Source organism: Lissotriton helveticus, chromosome 10, assembly GCF_964261635.1.
Source record: "Lissotriton helveticus chromosome 10, aLisHel1.1, whole genome shotgun sequence".
Lineage (NCBI taxonomy): Eukaryota > Metazoa > Chordata > Amphibia > Caudata > Salamandridae > Lissotriton > Lissotriton helveticus.
The window spans coordinates 204,356,561-204,378,932 of record NC_136071.1 but is presented as its reverse complement, the minus strand read 5'-3'; the positions used below and the strand labels follow the sequence as shown (position 1 = coordinate 204,378,932).

The 22,372-nt window shown below is 47.7% G+C and overlaps 1 protein-coding gene across 3 annotated transcripts in view; it reads right to left on the bottom strand.

The window, feature by feature from the left end:
* The window catches only part of RSPH10B (radial spoke head 10 homolog B), a 517,038-nt gene that overhangs the window by 363,862 nt on the left and 130,804 nt on the right, over window positions 1–22,372 (bottom strand). For all 3 annotated transcript variants that reach the window (XM_078665151.1, XM_078665153.1, XM_078665152.1), the window contains exon 10: window positions 7,626–7,750. In XM_078665151.1, coding sequence (XP_078521277.1) covers window positions 7,626–7,750 — 125 coding nt within the window. The remainder of the gene's footprint in view (window positions 1–7,625; window positions 7,751–22,372) is intronic.

Below are 22,372 nucleotides of genomic sequence, written 5' to 3'. Positions count from 1 at the left end.
ACTGAAAGAGTTAGGTGCAGTTATATGTTGTTCCCCAGAGGGAATACGATTGTTCCTACGTGACTTTAAGGGTCACTATGTCTTACGAGATTTTGATTCAAGACTGTCTAATGTCCCGCAGCATTTATGGGCGCAAGGTCCAACTGATGTAGGTTACATGCAAATCACACCCCATCGTGTGACTCTCAAACCAGGTGTAGTGTTACCACGAATCAGACAGTACAGATTGCCACCCGAGGCTGTAGCAGCCTTATCCAAAATTATAGACGAGCTCATGGCTCAAGGAGTAGTTGTAGAAACTGACTCCAACGTATGTAACTCTCCGATCATTCCAGTCATGAAACGTACTGATCCAAATGCACCCCCAGTATATCGATTAGTGATTGATTTACGAGAACTTAACAAATGTATTATTCCTCAGTACCCAGTTGTCCCAGATATCTCTTCCCTATTGACAGCCATTGATTCCGAAGCCACGTTCTTCACTGTCATAGACCTCAAGAACGCATTTTTTAGTGTTCCCATCCATCCAGACAGCCAGTTTCTTTTCGGATTTTGTTTAAATGGAAGGAGCTATATGTTCACACGCGCTCCTCAAGGTTTCACAGAAAGTCCTAGTATTTATAGTCAAGCACTTAAGAGACAACTAGACAACATTCACATGCCAACTGACACTGCCCTGCTCCAGTATGTCGATGATCTACTGATCACAGCCCGTTCTGAACGTGACTGCGAGCGAGCGTCACTGACGGTTCTGTATTTCCTAGCCGAGATGGGGCACAAGGTGTCCCCTTCGAAGCTTCAATTCTGTGTCCAGCAAGTGGTCTACTTAGGACACTTACTGTCCAAGAGGGGTAGGCAGTTGACACCAGACCGTATCCAGTTGATAGCGAGTCTTCCTCAGCCCAGGACCCAGAAGGAGGTACGTGCCTTTATCGGCCTTACTTCTTATTGCAGACAATGGATTCCTCAGTATGCATTTCTAGCCAAGCCACTGATACAGTTAACGACACAGGAGGCAGCCGTATCGACTGTTCTCCCTTGGACATCTGAACATACACTTAGTTTCAACGAGTTAAAGAAAGCTTTATGTCAAGCTCCAGTTCTAGCTACGCCGAACTACAGTAAGCCTTTTACACTTTTCGTCACTGAACGCGAAGGTACAGCATTATCTGTTCTCACACAAGATCAAGCAGGACAATACAAGCCGTGTGCTTATTTTTCGAGCACACTAGATCCTGTAGCCCAGGCTCTGCCTGCGTGCCTCAAGTCAGTTGCAGCCACAGCACTAGCTATCAGACAAAGTGATTCCATAGTTTTAGGACATACCTTGACAGTACAAGTCCCACACTCCGTGGAAGTTCTTTTAAACCGAACACAAACACAACACTTGACAATTGCACGTTTAACAGGTTATGAATTGACACTGTTCCAACCACACATAGATATTAGGCGCTGCAACGTCCTGAATCCTGCTACACTGTTACCATCAGCTAGTTCAAATTCTGCCACACATGATTGTGTGGAAGTAGTCAACATTACGACAAAGCCAAGACAAGACCTGACAGACATTCCGTTACCAGATCCTGACCTGACACTTTATGTGGATGGTTCATGTATGAGAACTAGTACAGGAGAACTAGTCGCCGCGTATGCAGTGACTACTGATACTGAAGTTATTAAGACACACCGCATTGATACCCTGTCCGCTCAAGCAGCAGAGCTAGTTGCTCTGACACAAGCCTGTATACACGCCAAGAACCTGAAAGTTAATGTTTACACAGATTCACGTTACGCATTTGGAGTTGTACACGACTTTGGAGTGCTCTGGCAGGAGAGAGGTTTCATGACTTCTCATGGAACCAAGATTCAGCATGGTATCCTTATCCAAGCTCTGTTAGATGCAATACATTTACCGACATCTATCGCTATCATGAAATGCAAAGCACATACGAAAGTCACTGACATTATTTCTCAAGGTAATGATCTAGCAGATCGCACAGCCAAGCTTACAGCACAGGCTCTAGACAGTCCAGTTAACATGACACACACTCCAGATCTGACTACATGTATGACAGTTAAGGACCCTACTCAAGATGTCATAGATATCCAGTTACATGCTACTCCCGATGAAACCAAGAAGTGGTCTGAACAAGGAGGGGTCCAGACAGATCAAGGATGGTTAACAAAGGGTAGGACCGCATGGTTTCTCCCCGACTCTATGGTTCAAGTCATCATTAATACCGCACATAGTCCAGCACATTTAGGAGAAAAAGCAATGTTAGACAGTATCCAGAATATTTGGTTCAACAAGCATTTACGAGCTGCAGCCAAGCAGAAAGTCCGTACCTGTATGATATGCTGTCAGTTTAATCCAGGTAAAAGTGTCCCGGTGGAACAAGGTGGTTTCCAGCCTCCTGACCACCCTTTTGAGGTCCTCCAGATGGATTATATTCAGATGGAGCGATGTCGAGGTTTCAAGTATGTTCTTGTAGTTGTATGCGCTTTGTCCAGATGGACAGAAGCATATCCAGTCCCAGATTACACAGCCGCGACCACTGCCAAGCAGTTGGTTCGTGAATTCTTCCCTCGATATGGACTCCCTAGAGTCGTATATTCTGATAACGGTCAGCCATTCTCATCTGAACTGATGAAGCACGTTTCCCTGTTGTTGGGGTACCAGTGGAAGTTTCATTGTGTACGCCATCCTGAAGCAGCCGGTCTAGTCGAGAGACATAATCAGACTCTGAAAATCCGAATTGCCAAAATATGTAAAGATAAGGGTGTGGACTGGCTAGTAGCTCTGCCAGTTGCTTTGTTTTATATGCGCATGGTCGCACATTCCAGATCAGGTCTGTCCCCGTATGAGGTCGTTTTCGGCCGCCCCCCTAACATGTGGGGTACTCCTAGACCCCGAAGTATTACTGATGTTTCATGTAATATGCTGACAGATTACCTAGCTTCCTTGATGTCTGCCCTCAACTCATGTCGTTCACAGGTTGCCGCCGCATTTCCAGACAATACCGAGGTGGCACCGCATGAGATCGTTCCAGGTTCGATGGTGCTCGTCCGGAACTTTGACAGATCAAGTCCGCTGGAGCCACGTTGGAAGGAGCCCCGTCAGGTCCTCCTCACCACCCGTACAGCTGTGAAATTGGAAGGACGCCGCGGCTGGGTGCACCTTTCGCACGTCAAGAAATTCTACGGATTAAAGCCGGTCTCTAAAAACATTTCCCAGGATATCAAGACTTGTCAAAACATTGTTCCTAAGGACTGTCCCGCAAATGACATTGACACAACCCCTCCCCTGTTAGAGAAAACTCCGCAGCAGGAGTATAAGCAAAAGCTAAGGTCTAGTAAAATAAGTCAGTCAGTTTGATTGTATAAGTCCTCCCCTAGGTGAAACGGTTAGACTGTTTCTAACATGTATAAAATAGACCCCCATAGTGAGAGAGTTAGTCAAAACTCAAACCGATGTATCGTTTTTCTAAGTTTCATATTATTCATCAGCATAATGATTTCCTGCACTAGTTACGCATTTTTCCTGTGTTTTCCAGTTCCTCATGTAAATAAGCCTTCTAATGTTACAGTAGAGCACACGTTTAGTGATCTGCCTCCTCACGAATATTCATACCGCCTCGCTATGCGTAACAATACATTTATCCGCATGTTACATTACTCACACCAGACCAGCAATGCCACTAATTGTTGGGTGTGTGGTCGACTCCCCCCTTTCCAGACGTCAAAGGGAGTTCTGCCACTTTTTCCTTATCCTTTTTCACATAATGGTTCATGTGGAGCATGGTCCACGTTAACGTCATCCTTAACAGATATGTCTTTTCTTAACAGCACATGTTTCCCAGACAAGCAAGGTTTCCCCCACAGAACAGGTTTAGATCTAGAAAATGAAGTGTATAATTTAGGTAACTATTCTTCGAATTTCATGGTCCTGAATGTTCAGTCTGATACTACTCCAGACTCACCTGCTATTTCAGTACTACCAGTCAAAGGCGAATTATGTGTCCGTAATTATGGTTCTGTACACGTAGGACATAGTGATTGTACTACTATTATCCAGTATAGTGACAGTGGGAAATCTATTTTTAAAGCTTCACGTCATTCTTATTTTGTTTGTGGTCAAACTGCATATGTTCGTCTGCCCCTCGATTGGGAGGGAACCTGTTACATTGCCTTCCTACTGCCACCTGTTTTCCTAGCCCCACCTGACTACCATAGGAATTCCTTCCTAGTACATACTAGACACAAGAGAAACCTCCCGATTGTCGATTATACTGAAACTGCTGCAGAGCAATTCATTGATATTGATAAAGGTGTGTTCCCTTATTTAGGTACAGTTGTAAACAGTAAGCTAATCCGTAGGTTAACAAGAACCCTTGAAGCTGTAGTAGATGAGACTGCCTCCGCTCTAGGTAACTTAACCGAAGAGCAATCCTTTATGAGAATTGTTGTGCTCCAGAATCGTCTCGTCCTTGACGTCATACTGGCCGATAGGGGCGGGGCCTGTAGACTCATCGGATCTAGTTGCTGCATTTTCATTCCAAATAACGCGCCGTCTGTTTATTCAGCTATAACCAGACTTCATAAAATTGCCCATCTGTTACACCAAGATCCAGGCACCTGGACATGGTCCGGTTGGTTCTGGAATATAATTTCCGCCTGGGGATGGAAAGTCCTGTCCTTTCTAGGTATCGCAGTAGCGATCATATTCAGCTGCTGTCTCTGTATACAATGTGGCCCTGCGATTTGCGGCATGTGTGCTACCTCTTGTATTCCTAGTCCCAAGCCCCGTTCTAAATCTCGTTCCAAGACAATTCGAGATGAACAAATGGTACTGTATGAAATGATAGATGGTATCATGAATATTGATGTTTCCTGATGGAAACGTAGTGACAAGGAGGGAATGTGGAAAAGTAAATTTTGTCATGTTCTGTGTCCCTACGTGTCATCCATCATATGTTATGTGTGCATGACCAATATGCATATGTTATTCCCCATGTCCGATTCAAGACGCAATTACAGTTGTGTCCACCTCTGGTATGTCATTTTCCAGTCCCCGTGAATACTACGAATATCAGGCTTATGTAAAGTAATGTTGCCACGCTTCTCAGTGTGCACGTTATTTCATTATAAAGTCCCCGTTTCCAGGCCTCAACAGGGCCCGGACATCAGATTCAGCTCCTGTCTCCTGAAGCCTCGCTGAGGAGCGATCCAGCCCCCACCTGTATCCTCGACCTTTCACTTACTTCCTGCCTCGCAGTGCCCGGTGCAGCTTGGCTCTGCCTCTGAGTCTGCCAAGACTATGTTGTGATTCCAGCTATCAGTTTAGTCCTCCTTCTCTGCATTCCTAAGCTACTGAACTGCATCAATAGTTTCCGTCATTGTCTAGCCTATGCGGCTCCATGTTAAGAGAAATACTGTATTTAATGGTCATTTAATATTCTTCATCACGCACTACATGTAGAATAAATGCATGCTCTAGTCTTAGAGTCAGTTAGCTTTTCCCCTCATGACTTCTAGTTTGTATCAACATGTTCCCTAAACATCAGATACTAGATAGGGTTTAGGTACATGTCGCTCCGACCCTCCAGACTTTAGTCTCTGCTCCTAGCACAGAGTTCATAGCCCCCAGCTTCTCCTCGTAACACGTCATTACCAGTTTGCGCGCACCACCAGGTTAGAGGTCCCGGCTCCTTAGGTAGCCCCCTCCTATGTTTCCGCCCATTCATGACATATTCTGTTACGTTTGCATCACATGTCTGAGTTACACCTTCTTTTTACTCTTATCTTTCGCGACTGCTACGCGTCACGCCTTCTGCTCCACCCACTGCTACGCCTACTGCAATGTAATGCTATGTGTTTGCGCTATGTATATATGCTCATGTATTGTTATTAAAAGTTAGCGCGCGCTCATCCCAGACCCAGCCCCAGCAGCTGCTGGGCCCTGTCATCCTAATCCTATGCAGGTTGTCCTGTTCCTGTCCTTATGCTGTATTAAACCTGCAAAACTCCTACTACCTCGAATTTTGACTCTTATTTATTGAGCTATCTGTTATTCATTCATTCATTCAAAAATAGATCCGGTATTATTTATTTATATACCACACTAGTATTAAAGAAATTTGAGAAGAAAATGTGTCTAATATATTAAATGTGACGAATAATCATGGGTGGTCACAATAAGAAACACCAACCCTGTGTGCACAGACCATTGTACAGTTCCTGTGCTTTGCTACAGGTCCTGGCCAGCAAAGTCAACCCACTAAGGTGTGGTGGACCCCTGTAATTCTAACTGGCTACCCATTAACCAATCATGATACCCTCAACAGAGAGACCAATTTGGAAGGGTAGCCAGTTAGAACGACGAAAACACCAGATTGTTTCAGCCAATGGCTTCCTGCTTTTGATCAATCAGAACTGGTCGTTGCATGTAGGCCGCACCCAGTCAGGATGGTTATGGGATCGCTCACCTTCATGAACTTCTTTTGAGGTTGAGGAAGGTGAGGGTTTTCCAACATGGGTATTTGATTAGGTGAGGGTGGGAGTGTTTTGGCAGAGGGCCACATGTTAATCACCTGACATGTTCCTATTATGTTTTATCTTCAAATGCAGGAAATAATAACCATCTAGAGATTCACACAAGGACTTCCGAAGGGCTATTATGGTTGCCATGTGCCTGCACGAATACGCCGTCAAATTGACTTTTCAATTTCTCTCTGGGTTAATAAAAGAAATATATTGAGACAGCTTCCTTTAGGTTGTCTGGAAAGGAAATTAGTTTACCTTTTTGGCTGGAGTTCTTCATTACCTAGACGTTAACAAGGCCTATGTATCAAACCTCCAAATCCATACTAATATAATAAAGAGAGAGACCAAACCTTTGAGGCGGGTAAGCTCCGGAACCACTGCGCCAACCGGAACACCGCATACAACATTGGAAAAGGGAGGCAAAGCAGATGGACATAGGCTATACTCCAGCGCAAAATGTAGTTTGGACGGGACAAAGCACGTTGTGTGACAAAGAAGTCCGTTGGAAGTAGCACCAGCTCTGAGGTGGGCGTGTGCGTTCAGCATTGTGGTGGGCGTGTGCGAGAATAGTGTTCTAGAGTACGCAGCCTGCAGCGTGTGCATTCAGCATTGTGGTGGGCGTGTGCGTTTATGGCGTGAGAATAGCGTCCTATCACGTATGACGTTCACGCGGTGTTGGCGGCGTCATCCAAGGGACTTGACAGCAGCCACACACCCTGAACGTTGGCGACCTTCATCATCGGATGCAGAGGCAGAAATGTGGGACACGCACAGCATGGCGGTGCCGCTTTTGAATTCGGGACACGCAGGTTTTGAAGGCTGTAGAGGAAGGAATTTGGGTCACGCACAGCATCGCGGTGCTGCTTTTGAATTAGGCACACGCAAGTTTTGAAGGATGCTGAGGTAGGAATTTGGGTCACGCACAGCATCGCGGTGCCGTTTTTGAATTCGGGACACGCAGGTTCTGAAATAAACTATTCTTACCTATTCAAACCAATGCAGACATTCTATTGTATACCCGGACAACGTCGGGATGGCCTGCTAGTCAGTAATAAAGAGAAAACATGGAGGTTACTCACTTGTTTGAGTTGATTTGGTCTTTCATCCTCTGGAAACACTTCCAACAAGGACGATATATCTAGTTCTATATTTGATCCAAGTATAGAACCCTTGTCCAGACTTGCAAATACAGAAGGTATTTTTTCTGTGAAGCAAAATAAACTAACATTATTACTTCGCCTCAGGCATCCGTAGATGATCTTTCAGAAAGCATGGCAATAAATCGAGAATAATGAAAGTGATAAAAGGGTAGGAGCAGATGTTAAGATAGGACATTACATTCAAGAGAAAAGGTTGTTAAACGTACTCTATGCTAGTAATACATAAAGGATAAATTAACCACTTACAATAGAATAAAGGATTGCACCGTAGTCTCACCCTTTATCCTTCACTCCACAGCTATTCTCTTACATGCATCTGCCTTCCATGGTGAAGATATACCACAATGTTTTCTTTTTAGTACAAATTTTCTCCCACGCTATGTAACAAATTCATATTTATATTTACGTACAATGATGTGAAGGTACATAATATTTGAAAAGTGTGTGTGTGTGTGTGTGTGTGCGCGTGTGTGTGCGTGTGCGTGTGTGTGTGTGTGTGTGTGCGTGCGTGCGTGTGTGTGTGTGTGTGTGTAGGGGCGGGCTAGAAAAAAACAAAGATTAAAGTGACATTATAGTTAGGTATTGAAAAAACACAAACACTATTGTTTAAAAAACAAAAAAATACTGAAATTCACATGTTATAGTTTACTGAGCATGCACCCCTGCCATTGATAACATATGACATCACATATTACATCACTCATGATATGTTAAATTACATAATTGATTACATCACACATGACATCTCTAATGACATCTCTGATGACGTCATCTAGCCTACTATTCCTCAAATTACTCTTTAAGCGGCTGGATCATTTAAGATAAACAAAGTAGGAGGTAAAGAGCCGACAAACATACACGGCATAGATTGACTATATGTATATAAAATAGAACTAGTGTAGGACTGAAGACAAGCCTGATATTGTATAGTAAAAATGACATGGTGCACACTTTACACACCAGCAAAGTTTTAAGTACAAGCAGTACTTCATTTAAACAAGATAAAGATTGAGCGCAATTGGTGTGAGTTGCACATGTATGTTTCTAATAGGTTGTGGGTTACTTCAACGGCCAGTTACCAAAACATGTGCAAAAAAATCAAAAGGTTCTCCTTATAATGCATTATTCACCTGTGGATTTCTGTGCACATACTGAAACTAAAGAGTTGTCATGTCGTGCTATGAACAATTTATGTGTAAACTGTACGTTTATATAGTGAAGATATTTATTTCCATACGTTCAGAGAAAATTCTGAAATTGTTTTACTACCTTTCTCAATTATTTATTTACTCATAAAACGTCAGTTGCTATTAAGTTCTAATGGAGAGCTGTACATTTTATACCGTCATTGTCATTTGAAAGTTATTCTTCGTTAGGGTGTGGATTTCCCTTCCCTACCAATTATCTGGGCTGTGCTCCATCCCTTAGAATATGCAGCAAGCCTTACTGCAAATGGCTTAATATTCTACATTTACAATAAAAATGAAGCTGGAACACGTTTTGCTCCTTTAAAGTAGTTTTGAGTTTGTTTGATGCTCCATGTCAACTTATGTCATCATGGGAGTTTTGAAGAGTGAATTTTCTATCACCAAAGAGGATTCATGACTTTCTCTGAGCTGGCCATGAACAGAATCCAGATAAGAGCGGCTATGCTTTTGTTACTAGCCCTATATATTTCCCACTCCTTGGAACATAGATGGTTCTCTAAGGAGATATCTTTACAAGCACTATGAGCCAGACTTTATTAATACCAAGGAATAGTGTAATTCTGCCCACATATTGGAGGATTCGAGGATCTCAGTTGACAATACGACTATCGGCAATGAGGCCTCAATAAAATCCACAATCAGCCTGTTGGGAGAATCTCTCCCACGACATAACATTCCCTCTTCAAAGGAAGCAACACCATCAAAAGGCCTTGATCCCCAGAAAAAAGGCCACATACAAACAGCGACATCAGATATAGGTCGGGGAGAAGATCCACGAGACGCTCGAGACTCCCTTAAGAGCAAAACAGGAGACAAAGCCTGGGTTTGTCCCCATGCTGGCAGTAACCAAACAGATCTTTTTCTTCCAGCACATGCTCCTCTGTGGCCTCCGTTCATAAGCACAATGGAAACTATATCAGAGGCTTTGCTCCAACACTCAGAAAAATTAGAGCTTCAGATTGACCTTCTCCAAATTCTGGCCTCTCATGTAGTGGGAATAGACAGAAAGATTTTAGACCTAAATTCCTTCATTGAACGGGTACAGAAAGATCCGCAGACAAAGTACCATGAATGCCAGTGCACTGACACATTGAACCAACTTAAAGCTCTTCCGACCATCCTTACAGACATTTTGTCAGAAGTAAAAAATAAAACCAAAGCGCACCAAACTATTATTGAAACCACCGCTGTAGAAAAGGCTCCTGACCGCTGGTCATGCACAACTAGTAGTGACACAACGCCCAGTGAGAGCTCACTCATGGACCCAATGGAATGCAACCCAACAGAAACCACAGCAAATGATCAGTTAACAACCTCCACAAACATGCAATTTCAATTTACAGATACCAATGACCCAGTAAAGCAAGGGAGAAAAGAGCCCGGGTCACCCGCAAATGGGCAAACAAAACAAACCAACGCCTTAACAAAACGAGAACGCAAACGTTTGAGGAAAGCCAGACAAAATAAGCACCAAGGAAAGAAAGCAACTGCATTGCCAAATAGGGACCAGGCTCAAGAGCCCAACAGGCATCAAGACCAGGACCTAGAGCTCCCAATGGTGAGCAACATAATACAAACTCTGACTACAGGAACAACCTCAAGCGGACTGAATGACAAAGAGCCAAGAAAAAAGGATCAAGAAGACAAAGGGGAAATTTTGCAGGACCCCCCATCCCCAACTCCGCCCCAACCGGCCATATCAGACATGCATCTCAGATGCCAAAGCGATCATAAGTCACCACAAGTATCCAAAAAAAACACAACAGGCGGACTGCTTACCTGCGCAGAAGATAATAGTAGAACAAAAAAGCATTTCGCACTACTTCACAAAGTTGGGCACGGGATCCAAAGAAAATCCCTTGGCCAAGGCGCAGCAGCAAAAAGCCCGCCCAGAAGGTCCAGAGCGCCTCAGACCCCCACAGCTGGGCTTTGGCATCGCGCCAGCAGCTCAGGCTAACATCTTACATCAAGGCTACCATGCAACTTCCGAAAAAAATAATATCCAAACCAGGCATGCGGCTCCAAGAGAAGAGATGGACTCCCCTTATCCTGCAGGAGCCTTAGTACATGAAATCATTCCCCATTACAGCTCCAGGGGGAACCATGACATTCTCAATCGGAGCGCCATCCTAAAACTTACCAATTCAATTGAAACTCTATGCCACTTGAACACGAATCACATCGAAAGTATTGAATTCAAACCAATCCCAAAAACAAATGGAAGAGAGATGACAGTGGCAACATGGAAGGACCCCAAGAAAGCCAAAGAATTTTGGCTCCACAGAGAAGAGTTTGCAAAATGGGGAATCGAAATCAGACCAGTTGAAATAGAAAGATACCCGGGCCCGCTATCAATGCTGGCTGCACCAAGACCACCGCCCGACAGAGGAACACTGCGGGGGGCTGTTGGAAGCTCGGAAAGCATCATGGGAGGCTGGTCTAACTTACGCATTATCCGCCAAGGCTGGTTAGGAGACGCAAGCAGGTCCCGGAAAGTTCTACCCCCAACCCCAAGCCCCGCGGATGGCACGACTGATGAGGCATGAAAATCGAACTTGAAGGTATGCTCATGGAACATCAACGGGCTGGGGGGCAAAACAAATGACGCAGAACTACTAGTATTTCTACAACAATTTGATATTATATTACTCCAAGAGACCTGGTCAATTTCATCCGAACATATAAACGGCTTTAAAGAAATACAACAACATGCCATCAAAAAGGGCTTAGCAGGAAGAGCATCCGGAGGTCTATCGATGTATCTGAATACCAGCATCCCATGGTCTTATGACACAATTGACACGGGACAAACATGGATCCAGTGCATCAAAATTGATCCTGAGCCCGTCCCCAGTCCAGGAGCACAGGTCACACAAGACCTTCGGTCATTGGTTATCTGCAACATCTACATACACCCAGAATCCAGGAGGAAATTAGAAAACATCTTGACCCTGAAGGCACTCGTCAAATCTTTGCAATCCACCTTCCCACAGTCGGGGCTGATAGTTTCTGGGGATTTGAACATGTTCCTTTTACAGAGGGATCTCGCACAGAATATCCAACGAAACAAACGGAATGGGAAACCTATTCCCCCTACAATAACTAACCATCTAAAAAAGGATAAATACGGTCAACAATGTGCCCTAATGTTCGCGGAACTGGGAATGCTTAATTTGAACGGCCGCTTTTCGCAAGATCAGCCCGCATCTTCGACCAGAATTGCCAAACAGGCTCAAGCTGTATTAGACTACACCATAGTGGACCTCGAGGTACTCCAAACAATTGTCACCTACAGAATAATCCACAAATTGGAGAGTGACCACAGTTTACAATCAATTGAGCTGAGCTTCCAACATACCAGGGCTCCAGCATGCAAAGATTTGCTTCAAATCCCGAGTCCCTACAATCTCAAGCGACTAGTTTGGAGTGGGAAGAACGTTGAAGAAATTATGACATTTGTGAAAAGCGTGCAGGCAGAAGAGGGCGTGCAAAACTTATTGTCATACCAGGATAATTGGGAAAACATGACTGCAAGTCTAACAAAAAGATTTGGCCAGCAACCCCAGAGCCACAAAAGAAAAACTAATGAAGCACATCAGGGGCTCCTGGGCTCAATAGGGCGCAAAAAAAGGATCCTAAATCAGGAAATCAGAAAACTACAAGGCAAAAATCCAACAAAGGGTGTAGACACCAAACGACAAATCTACAATCTAAGGCAAAAATACAAAAAAGACATATGGTTGGCAAAGACAAAACATCAAACTGAAACTTGGCTACAACTACTAGAAGCCAACAAAACAAACAACAATCGGAAATTTTGGGCAGAAATCAATAAAATAGCAAATGGAGCTGCCCACGTCTTCAACGCAACCATACTACAGGAAGACTGGATCCACCATTTAAAGCAAACAGAAATGACTAATTCCCAAGCAGACCATCCAATACATAAGAAAAATGAGAAACAAGAAGAGGATCAAAACTTTGGTGAAAATTGGATCACGTCACAACAAGTGCAATTGATCCTAAAAAAATTGAGGTCGCAAGGGGCACCAGGCCCAAATGGCTTGCCAAATGGACTCTTCAAACATGACCAAGCGTTTTGGGCTGAATACCTTACCCCTTTGTATAACAACGCTTTTCAAACAGGAAGCATTCCCCCCTCATGGAGAGGGAGCATCCTGCATCCAATTTACAAAGCAGGCGCGCGAACAGACCCAGCGAATTATAGGCTGATAGCGCTTATTGACGTAGAGGCCAAAGTATACGCATCCAGGGGGCGCTAGAGGGCGCACTAGCTAATGGCCGCACTTCAGTGAGGCTCTGGCTGCCTGGCCAGCGACATCCTAAATATATCCTTTTCTCCTGCGAGTGGCCGCCCAGGATTTACAGCGCTGGTGGACCTGCTTACTCCACGGGTCCTGTCCAATTTTGAAAGAAATACGAGGTCGGATGCCGGAGATACGCGGCTGTTTGCTTTGACCGGGGAGAGCCGCTGGAGAGAGCTGCCGAGGCACCTGGACGCCGGACCACGCGAGGCCGCGGCTTCCCACGAGGTGGCTAGGCCCCGGAGCTGCGGGGCTCGAATCGATTGAGGTGCGACCTGCTGGAGGCCTATCGGGGGGCGACGGAGGTGAGTCTCTCCCCCTCTGGGGCCACTGCGGAGTGCTAGGATACTGTGCGCTCCGCTGGTGGGCCGCCGAGGTAACGAGGGACCGGCGCGCCGCCCGACTGGGCCTGCCGAGGGGGTCGGACATCTACCCGGCACTGCACCGCGTGGCCCCTGCAGCTGCCCCGGAATCCTGCTGTGATCTGCCGGCATCTGGGAGGGGAGGCCTGTGGAGCGATTGGGGCCTCCCAGAGGACATAGGCATTGGCCGGCCTGTGTCTCCTGCATCCCGCGGTTGGCGCGCTGACCCTCCTCCCGCGCCTAGCGGCCTACCATCACCCCCCGCTGCCATCCCCTGGGCTCTGAACTGTGTAGCTTGATACGGCGCCTCACCATCTTGCCCGCGGCTGACTCACCGGAGCGGGGGCTCTGCGGAGTGTGGACTCAACTCGTTCACTTTTGGCTTGCATCCTCGAGGAGGCAATACCGCCTCAGACGAGACCGCTGCGCGGAGGGCCATCGGGACGCGCAGGCTCCGCCGGGGCCAGTGGACACAGACACTTGCGCCGCTCGCCGGACCTGGTGGGCGCTCACAGCAGAGGCGCGATGGGCAAGAATGACAATAAGCAGCCCAAGCTCTCTTTCGAACCTCCGACCGCCAAAAAACCACTGCGCAGCGTGGCGGGGGCTAGTGGTGCCCCGGGACCGTCAGGCGCTGACCCCCCCTCTACTCCCTTGGCCCCGGAGCTGAGACTGATGATGGAGGAAATGCGGCAGGGCTTCGCCACGATAGTGGATAAGGTGGACCGCTTATCATCCAGAATGGATGGCATTGCGCAGAAAATAGAGGTCCACGAGGAGCGCTTGACGGAAGCGGAACGGCGCATCTCAACATCGGAGGACACGGCCACGGCCCACGACGCGCGCCTAACTAGAATGGACAATATCCTGAGGGTGATAGCGGCGAAGAACGAGGAGTTGGAGGCGAGGAGCAGGCGCAATAACATTCGCGTCACGGGGGTTCCGGAGTCCACCAACACTGGGCGCATGGAGGACTACGTAGAGCGCATCCTCATCACGGCAGTGGGCAAGGAGGCCTTCTCCAGTCAATTTATTGTCGAGCGGGCGCATCGCTCCCTGGGTCCGGTTCCCAAACCAGGGGCGCAGCCGAGGCCCATCATCGCCCGGCTGCTTAACTACCGTGACCGTGACGCAGCACTACGCGCAGCCCGTACGAACCGGAACCTGACATGCGACGGTGTGCAGTTCTCCTTGTACCCGGACTTTACGCCCATGGTGCAGGACCAACGGAGGAAATTCTTGGACGTGAAAAAGAAGCTGAGGGACATGCAAGTGGACTACGCGCTCCTGTACCCGGCGCGTCTCAGGGTGACCCATCAGGGCAAACAACATTTTTTTACGAATCCGCAGCAGGCTGAGGACTATGTTCGGAAGCTTCGCAATGCCAGGAGGGACAGGCGGAACGAGGGAGAGGATGAGGCAGACGTGCTCCCTGCTGAGCACGAGGAATCTTGAATGCGCCATCGCGACCATTTGCTTATTGACTCCATATGATGGAACGTCGGATGGACTTGGACTCTTGTTGCCTGTTGCCGTCGGGGAGACCCGGCCCTACCTGCAGAGACGTTGATGACTGATTTGCTGCATTGTGGCCTACTGCTGGGCACCATCTGCTTTCGTATACTCTGCCCCTATGCTGGAGTTGATCTTGGTCAGGGCGACCCGATGGTGGAGCAGGTCCTGGAATATGCAGCGGGTGCACCTTGGACAGTCCTCCTGAACTCATTGGTAACTTTTCTTACATGGAGGGTGGTGATGAGAGTCGCTGACTGGTTGTCTGGGTTTAGCCTGCAGGAATAATACAGGCCAGGCACCACCCCGCCTTCTCTATCTTCTTCGTATGGCACATGCGGGTCGAGAGGAGAGTGGTGGGGTGTTCGGGTGCATTCCTCTAGTGTCACTAGGAGGGGATTCCCCACATGGTTTTTCTACTGTTCTTGCCTGTTGGGCTCGGGGTGGGGGGAGGGCTATGGTACTGGCAAGGTTGGGTTGCTTCAGTGGGTGGGGGGTGGAGCGGGTGAACGGGGGTTTGAAGGTTGTGCATGGAGGGAGGGGAGGGGTTTGGCTGCTGGGTTGCTAGTTGTTGAAAGTGAAGTTGTTGTTGCGGTTGGCGCTCATGACATGTGTGCAGGTACTGGAGTTTGTGTGTATGACAGCATGACTGGTTGTATGGAGAGAATGTTCTGGACAGCGGGCAGATCGGCACTTGGTACATTCAGACTGAGGGCTGGATCGTTGACCAAGGGCTTCTTTCAGGGATGCGGAGATAACAGTGGGTGATAATGCTTTGACTACTGTCTCAATAATGTCCTGGAATGTCCGTGGCCTTAATAACCCCCGTAAATGCAGGAATGTGATTGCATATTTGGATAGGCACCATGTACAGATAGCGATGCTCCAAGAAACCCACCTTAGCCCAAATAGTGTCCCCACGTTTGCGAGTAGATGGGCGAGTGTGAGAGAGTTTTCTTCCTATTCCACGTACTCTAGAGGGACTGTTATTTTAATCAATAAACAACTCCCGTTTCAAAAGTTGGGGGTGCGGGCGGATAAGGAAGGGAGGTACGTCATCCTTTGGGGGCGGTTGGGCACCGATGTGATAATGCTTGTGAATTGTTACGCGCCTAATGTTGACACTCCTGGTTTCTTTTTGTCGCTGTGGGGTCATGTGTTGGAAACTGAAGTCACGCACATTGTCTGGGGGGGGGGACTTCAATTTGTCGTTATGCCCAATGGTGGATAGATCGGACTGTAGTGCACAATACAACACGAACGCCAGGGATGCCCTCCAGGGTATAATAACAGAGGCTGGATTCATAGATAGCTGGAGGCACACGCATCCGACGAGTAGGGAGGGTACCCATTTCACAGCGCATACACGCTCATGGGCACGGATCGACTACTGCTTTATCTCGAGAGGCCTTGCTGGGGGGGTTGTTCGGGTGAACCATCTGCCTCGCACCTACTCGGACCATTGTCCTGTACTGTCTGTCTTGGAGATGCCGGGGTATGCTAGGGTGAGACCGCCATGGCGGTTCCCTCCTTCAGCCTTGCTGGACCCTGTCTTTCGACATGAACTGGGCGAGGAGATCGAAGCCTTCTTCCCTAGGAACAAAGGATCAGTCGACAAGGTCGAAACAATCTGGGAAGCCTTTAAGGTGACAGTGAGGGGGTTCACGATCTCTAAGAGCTGCGGGATACTGCGGGACATAGTGCGCACATTAACTAAACTTGAGTCGGAGCTTAAGGCGCTGGAGGCTGAGATGGTCAGCAATCCCTCCCCTGACCTGGCGGGGGCATTCAGGACAAAATTATCGGCATATGAGGAAGAAGCAGCCAGGGAATTGAAATTCCGGGGCAAATACTGGACGGCTAGGCGCTATTGTGAGGGAGACCGGCCGGGTAAGGTGCTGGCGGCGCTCACGAGGCACCAGCGCTTCGCTACCCATATCCTGGAAATCTCCGACGGGGAGGGCAGGACTCACCAGGATTCTAATGGAATTCGAAATACCTTCCTACAACATTATAAGCGGCTGTACTCCACTCAGCAGGTGGGCGATGTGGAGTTCGGTACTTTCCTGGACGACATCGCACTTTGCTGGCTCAGCGACAGCAACAGGGCGTTCTTGGGATGCCCGTTCGAACTGGACGAGATCAGGGAGGCAATTATGTCCCTTAGCAATGGCAAAGCGGCGGGGTTGGACGGTCTGCCGGCCGAATTCTATAAGTGCTACATCGACATCATGGCACCTGTCCTGAAAGAGGTCTTTGAGGACTCGCTTGAGGTCGGGATACTGCCGGGCTCCATGAGGGAGGTAGCGATCACGTCGCTTTTGAAACCGGGGAAGGATCCGAAGGACACTGATGCCTATCGACCCCTGTCGCTGCTCAACTGCGACGCGAAGATCCTCGCAAAAGTGCTAGCGACTAGGCTGTCCCTACTTATGACTACTCTGGTGTTGCCGGATCAATCTGGCTTTGTCCCGGGGAGAGCTACTTCCCATAACTTGCGTACGCTGTTCTCCCTGATACCCACCATCTCGCCCGACCTGCCGATCGCTGCCGTGTTTCTGGACGCCACCAAGGCGTTTGATTCGGTGGAGTGGGGTTATCTGCTGGCAATTCTGGACCGAATGGGCTTCCCTCGAATCTTTATAGCCTGGGTGAAATTGCTCTACACCTTACCGGTTGCTAGGGTCGTCATCAATGGAGTGCTTTCGGCACAGATGCCGATCACGAGAGGGACTAGGCAGGGATGCCCCCTGTCACCCCTGCTGTTTGCCCTGGCAATAGAGCCGCTGGCTTGTAGAATACGTCAGTTGCACAAGGCTAGTGCCTTTAACTGTCAGCAGCGTCAGATTAGTATTTCTCTCTATGCAGATGACGTCACTCTGTATGTGCGTCACCCACAAGATCACCTTAACCCGCTCCTGAGGGAATTCGTGGCGTTCGGCGGCATCTCCGGGGTACACATTAACTGGAAGAAGTCGCAATTCTTCCCCCTCACGGCATCGGTTGCCCGGTTTCCGTTGGATTACCCCCTGGAATGGTGCAGTTCTGACTTAAGATACTTGGGCATAGAAGTGACGCTCAATAAAGACGACACAATCCGATCCAATTACGGGGTGGCTGTCTCGCAATTGGCTGATAACGTAACCCGCTGGCGGGCCCTGCCACTCTCGATGGCAGGGAGAGCCTCCCTGATCAAGATGGTCGTCCTCCCACGGTTCTTATACCTATTCCAAAACATTCCATACTTCCCGGGGGCCTATTTTTTCAAACGGCTTAGATCTGAGCTGCTTCGCCTTTTCTGGGGTGGTAAGCAACCACGCCTTAGCTGGAAGGTCTTGACGCAGCCATATGATAGGGGAGGATTCGATGTGCCTGACATGGAAATGTACTACCTTAGTGCTCAGGCTCAGCATTCTTATCACTGGGTTAACCCCGCTCCCTTTATGCCACAGGTCGCTGCTGAGGCCTGGATCGTACACCCGATCCCGCTTAAGGGCATGCTGATGGGACTGATTGGGGATGTTGAAACGCCTGCCACCACAGTTACCTGTACTGTCGATGCTTGGCGGAGAGTAACTAAACTGCTGAACGCTCCCATGCTTTATTCCCCGGCGATGCCCCTTGCATACCACCCAAAACTTTCCCTCCTAACGGAAAACGGATTTCGGTCCATGTGCAATCGCGTACACCTTCGCACGTGGGGTGACTTATTCCATGATGGAATGTTCCGTACCAAGGAACAGATATTCCGGACTACACCCCCGACGCCCATGGAAGTGTTCTACTATATTAGACTCCGGCAGGGTATGCGAGACATTCTCCCCACCTTCCCGGAGGAACCGGGGACGGTATTGCCATTGCATGTCATGCTCGTGTCGGATGGCAAGCACTTGGTGTCCAAACTGTATGCCGCCTTGCGTGAGCAGCGCCCAGCGGTTATGCCGAAAGCTCGGACTAACTGGGACGCTGACCTACCAACTGCACTCACAGACGAGCAGTGGGATTATTGCTGCTCGATCACGGCTAGAGTCTCCTCCAGCTGTCGTCTGAAAATTATTCATTATAAGTTTGTGCAACGATACTATTATACCCCAGTCAGGAAACTGCGGTTTCACCTCGCGGAGGATGATAGGTGCGCTAGATGCCGGGCGGATGGCGCGGATTTCCTCCATCTGGCCTGGGAATGTGGAGCCATACAATTGTACTGGGAGCAGGTACATAATGCGCTCCAAATAATGATTGCTGGCCCCCTACCCCTGGAGCCGGTAGTGATGTTGCTAGGGTACACCAAAAATTTGCCCAAGTCAGTTCGCAAATTTGTCGACCTTGCGCTGCTCCTTGCTAAGCGGAGAATAGCTTGCAGATGGGGAAGGGGGAGAGCACCAAAATTTAAGGACTGGCTTGACGACCTCACGTACTGCCAGGACCAACATGGCGTTTATGCAGAACTGTTGCCTGCCAGGTGTGCGCCTCGTGACTTTTGGTCCCCCCTGCAGGTGTACTGGCTATCTCAGGCGACACATAGCGACTCCTCTGGAGATGACGAACCGGTTCCGGGCCCGTGAGCGCATAGGTGCTTTACATTGCATTCAACATGCTACTTTACACGTGACGGGAGGTACTTCACACCGCCTGACTTTAGGTGAGAGGACATGACTGGGGAACACCCATCATAATCTTGCTGTTGAAGACACTGGGAAATTCGGAGGACCATGTGATATTGCTTCAGGGAGGGGCCTCTCTCCTCACTCCTTCACCACTTGGGATGGGGATGACGGACAGACACACTGGGTATTACGCTTACACGACGCTCCAGATGATTCCTGGGAAGGGAGGCACTACGCACTGCTTCACACTATACTGCACCCTGATCATCCATACATTTGACCTTAGTTGCGCTCCTCAGCGAAGACGCATACGCCTGGCGTACGTATGATACACTGATACACATGATAATGCGGCCAGCTACCTGGTCGGTGCGTAGACAATCTCGGGTTGGTGGACTCTGGCGATGCCAGCCCTACATGCCTGCCTTCCTGTCTGAACTGGGAGGGGAGGATGCTGCTTTCCTTATCACGCCCCGGTCTTTAGAGGGGGGGAGGGATCCTAGAATGTTGGCCTCCCGCTGCTGTACATGGAATTATATACCTGTGTTTTATTGTCATTTGGGAAGTTGATACCTCTCTACTGTATGTACCACGGTTATTGTTGTACTGGATTGCAGATGCTGTCACTGTCATGACTTTGTACTGAAAGCAACTAATAAAAAGGTTTAATAAAAAAAAAAAAAAGTATACGCATCCAACCTCCTGCAAGCACTGGAGGACTGGGTCAGCTCCAACAACATTCTGCCAATTACCCAGACGGGGTTCAGGCCAGGAACCAACACATTATGCAACCTGTTAGCCCTAAACCTCCTTGTCGACAGTGCAAAGGCCAAATCAATAAAACTCTATACCTGTTTTGTTGACTTAAAAGCGGCGTTTGACACAGTCCCAAGGGAGACCCTGTGGAAAAAGATGGATAGTTGGGGCATACCATCGAAGCTGTTACAGGCCATCATTGACTTATACACATCGACCTGGGTTAAGATCAAAATAGGCAATGGTGACAGAACAACAGAAAAAATCCCCACCCGAAATGGCCTCAAGCAGGGATGTGTCTTGGCCCCTACCCTCTTTAATATCTTCACCGCGGATCTGGACAAGAGCATTGCGGAGATTGAAAGTGACCCCCCCAAGCTAGCTAAGCACAAAATAAGGAGTATGCAGTACGCCGATGACATCGTTCTTTGCAGCCAGACCCCCTTGGGACTACAACGCTCCATCACAAGGCTGCACGAATTTACCCGTATGCACGGGCTGCAACTCAATTACAAAAAAACTAAAATCGTCTGCTTTGCACCACGGCCAGGGCGGCAAAAATTCAAATGGCACATTGAGGGAAATATGATTGAACAAAGCCCCTCTTACAAGTACCTGGGAGTACTGGTCGACGCAAGATGGACATTAAAAGACCAACGACTGCACAGAAAAGCTCAGGCCAATAAATTACGCTTTGCTTTAAATCTACTAAAAACAAAACTGAATTGTCCTTCCAATTCACATCTGTTGAAGGTGATCGCAGCAAAATTTTTGCCATCGATCACGTACGGCTCAGAATTATTCAGAGGCAAAGACGCAAACTTTGGGAATCTCCAACAGTCAGTGCTGTTCAAACACATCTTTCAAATTCCGAAGCTCGCCTCACAAGCGCAAGTACGCCTTGAATTTGGGCTATTAAATCAGCACCAAGCCAGACAAGGGGCAATACTAAAAATGTGCTGGAAATTAAGAGCAGCGCAAGAGGACTCGCTGATGGGTCTCTGCTGGACTGAAATAAATAAACAAACAAAAGGAAAAGACGCATGGAAAGCAAAACTTGAAGAAGGTCTGTCAAATCTTAATATGCAAGATTCATGGAACACCGGTCACACCTTTGCGACCTTCAAAAAAGCAGCCAAAGGTGCGGCAAAACTAGATTCTTGGATCGCCGACAAAGCTGCACTAGCAAAGAAAAAACACGGCTGGATGGTACTTCCAACATATGAGAGGTGTGTCCCGCAACCTTACTTAGTTAACCACATAATACCATCTACACAACAGATGCTCCTACGAGTACGGCTGGGAACTTACATCTCAAAAGACCAGACCCCTGCATGGAAGCAAACGTGGCCAACATCACTCTGCAGACTCTGTGGTCATGCAGAAGAAACTTTGCTTCATCTTCTGTGCATTTGCCCAACCCTCACAAACCTGAGACGATACTATCTCTTGCATATATTTCGCTCATTCCAAGTCAGAACATGTCGGCCGGCAGTCATGCTAGCACTGAACAGCCAGCAGCTGCAGGCAGCCTGTAGGGCCACCAGATTTCTTCAGAAGGCAAGCCTCCTAATAATGCAAACGGAAAAAATGGCGAATAATGGTACCAAATCAAAGGACTAAAGATTACAAAAGACTCTGATTTCAGCAAATGCCAAATTGCTTAATTTATTATTTTCTTCAGTCTTCCCTTTTAAAACAAAGAGTAAATGTAGGTTTTCATTTATCTTTCATTCTAATGATTTTATGTAATATTCTCTTTGCAAATTTTGTAAAGGTTTTAATTAACCACATACAATAAAATATTTTACTTGCAGTTGACAATACAAAATGTACAGAGCAAATCTTTTCTGCCCAAACTTTGGGCAGTTGTCACAGAAGTATCTATTTATAACA